The 2,953-nt window shown below is 31.2% G+C and overlaps 1 protein-coding gene across 1 annotated transcript; it reads left to right on the forward strand.

Moving 5' to 3' along the window:
- The first annotated feature begins 1,487 nt into the window (after positions 1-1,487).
- On the forward strand, positions 1,488-2,444 carry LOC105716021 (olfactory receptor 6C6-like). Its single transcript, XM_012450555.2, has one exon. The coding sequence runs from the start codon at positions 1,488-1,490 to the stop codon at positions 2,442-2,444; it is 957 nt and encodes a 318-aa protein (XP_012305978.1).
- The last annotated feature ends 509 nt before the right edge of the window (positions 2,445-2,953 follow it).

Genomic DNA, 2,953 nt, shown 5'->3' on the forward strand with positions numbered 1-2,953 from the left:
CTGGGGTACATGTGCAGAATGTGCAGGTTTGTTACTCTAATTCATTTTTTAATCTATCTCTATGAGCTCATAGTTGTACTGAATGAATTATAGAGGGAAAATTAGAGAGCAGCTATTTACAGTTTGAAAAAAATCTACAAACACATTTATATCCAGTTTGAGATTAAAGATAGCTGTTGTGTTTAACAAAGCTCAGATTATGACCAAAATACAAGTATTTTGTTAAAATACATGTATTTTTGTTTTGAAAAACCAATACCAAAAATACATGTATTTTTGTTTTGAAAAACCCAGAGATAACACAAATAGAAATTATTTATGTTGCAAGTACTATTATGCATGCATTAACATTATTTATGAAAGATATTCAAATTAAGAAGAGTAGAGAGCAATCATTGTTTGAAAGAAACATTCTAGGGATTCATTAATTAAAAGCAAAGGTTTCATAGGGATTCGGTAATTTTAAAATGAGTATATATAAATAAGAGAATATTAAGCTCTCTAGAAAAGCAGATAAATATATTTAAATATTTTAATAAAAATTTAAAAATTAACTTACATTGTATTTGATTTTTTTATTATAGCTTGTATGTTATAAAAGGAAGCCAGAAAATGAAAAAAACAAAATACCTTTTGAATATTGTCTGGGTATTCTGAAAAATATCTAAGACAAAGCAGCCTTTCTTTAGCAAAAATAAAATAATTAACTAAAAACAAATTATAATCAGTTACTATGGAATATAACTGCAATACTAGTCAGTAAGAAGGCCTGCAACTAGAACTTAAAATCATTTTACATTTAACATAAAGCAATATATAGCTTCTTACTGTATTTGCAAAAGAAAGAAATAATAAATCCTTATAAATAGATTAAGGAAAAATGGAAGATAAAATATAGAAAGACCAACTTTAGTTTTTCTGTTTGATATATTTTTGTCATACAGAATTGAGACATTGTTGATGACTTACCAGAAAAGTGGTGAATCTAAAGGCAATTGATATAGTACAAATAGGCATGTAAATGGAACTAGAAAAACTGTAGGGGAGTAATCACAAAAACCAAGTAAATAAAATATAAAATTGAACTTGATAGATAAATATATATCAGTGAATAAATATAAAATGGAACTTGATGATGAATACATGAATCTCTTAAGTAACAAATTACTTGAGATATTAGCTAAATTCAGAAATTTCAAAATACTAAATATTTAAACTGCCTTTTGGAATAAAATGCTTGAAAGATGAATCAAAAGTTAATACTAACCAAAGTATGAAACTTATTTCAAAGGTCTGAAAAGCCTTTTTATAAACATGATTGATGAAGTGGATGATATGTTCATTTTTATGAACTCTAAGTTGATTTGTAAAAATATTTGCACATGGGTAATTTTCTAAATATGAAACTTTCTATGGCTGAGAATGAAGTAACATTTTCTTGTGATATCAGTTTTTATTTTCTGTAGATTTCACAGGACAAAAGAAAAATGAAGACTCAATCAATGGAGATAGTGTTCACTCTGCTGGAACTGACAAATGACCCTCTACTACAGATTGTGATTTTTCTGTTTCTATTATTTAATTATGTCCTGAGCCTGATGGGAAACTTAACCATCATCCTCCTCACCCTTCTGGATCCACTGCTCAAGACTCCAATGTATTTCTTCCTCCGAACTTTTTCCTTCTTAGAAGTTTCCCTCACAACTGTTTGCATTCCACGATTTTTGACAAGCATTCTGACTGGAGACGAGACAATTTCCTACAATGCTTGTGCGACTCAATTATTCTTCTTTGTTTTAGTAGGAGTTACTGAGTTTTACCTCCTGGCTGCCATGTCCTATGACCGCTATGTTGCCATCTGCAAACCGCTGCGTTATCCAGTCATTATGAGCAGCAAAGTGTGCTACCAACTTGTACTCAACTCTTGGGTAACTGGATTCCTAATCATCTTTCCTCCTTTGGTCTTGGGACTCAAGCTGGATTTCTGTGCTTCCAAAAGTATCGATCACTTCTTATATGACTCTTCTCCTATTCTGCAGATTTCTTGCACAGATACACGTGTTATAGAATTAATGGCTTTTATCTTAGCTGTGGTGACACTCATCATCACGTTGTTGTTAGTGATCCTCTCTTACACATACATCATCAAAACCATTCTAACATTCCCTTCTGTTCAACAACAAACCAAGGCTTTTTCCACTTGTTCCTCACACATGGTTGTTGTCTCTATTACTTATGGGAGTTGTATTTTTATGTATATGGAACCATCAGCAAAAGAAAGGGTGACTTTAACTAAAGGAGTAGCTGTACTCAACACCTCTATTGCTCCTTTACTCAACCCCTTCATTTACACCCTAAGGAACCAGCAAGTGAAAGAAGCTCTCAAGGATATGCTTCAAAGATTTTGTTATTTTCGAAACAAGACAAAATTTGGATATAAATAATATGCTGTTGGAACATGGATGGGAAAATTGAATACAGTCTTCAATAAATTACATTAGTTCAGAGTTATTCCGTTTCTCCATTTGAATATTAATATCATAATAGGTTTACTACATCTCTGTGTTCTCTGCAGCCCACTGTGTTGTTCTTTCTGAGTAGCTCTTCCTACTCTCTGGTGATAAACAGCCTTCTTCAATCCAGAATATTAAATACCCTCTATGCTTAGAAATATCTCTTCCATAATTAATAATTTTATATACTGAATGTTTTGTACCAGTGAACATTGCTAGATATACTGAGACAGTTATTTCAATATATGTGTTAATTGGTAAGCATTGCATCTGCTTTTAAGTATTTTGCATTCCTGAAATAGTCAAAAACACAGAACCTGATAATTATTATATTATGTAATTGATGCTGTGATTAAAATGAGGTAGAAAATCTGATTAATTTTAAAGATCAAAATAGCCCTCCAAGAGATCATTGCTTATGATGGACCTTGAAAGATGAA

The sequence above is a fragment of the Aotus nancymaae genome, unplaced genomic scaffold (assembly GCF_030222135.1).
Source record: "Aotus nancymaae isolate 86718 unplaced genomic scaffold, 86718_ANA_hifiasm-v0.15.2.pri h1tg000016l, whole genome shotgun sequence".
NCBI classification, from domain to species: Eukaryota; Metazoa; Chordata; class Mammalia; order Primates; family Aotidae; genus Aotus; species Aotus nancymaae.

Bases quoted from the DNA above. Each gene is read 5' to 3' on its own strand.
- LOC105716021 (XM_012450555.2), top strand. From the start codon at position 1,488: ATGAAGACTCAATCAATGGAGATAGTGTTCACTCTGCTGGAACTGACA.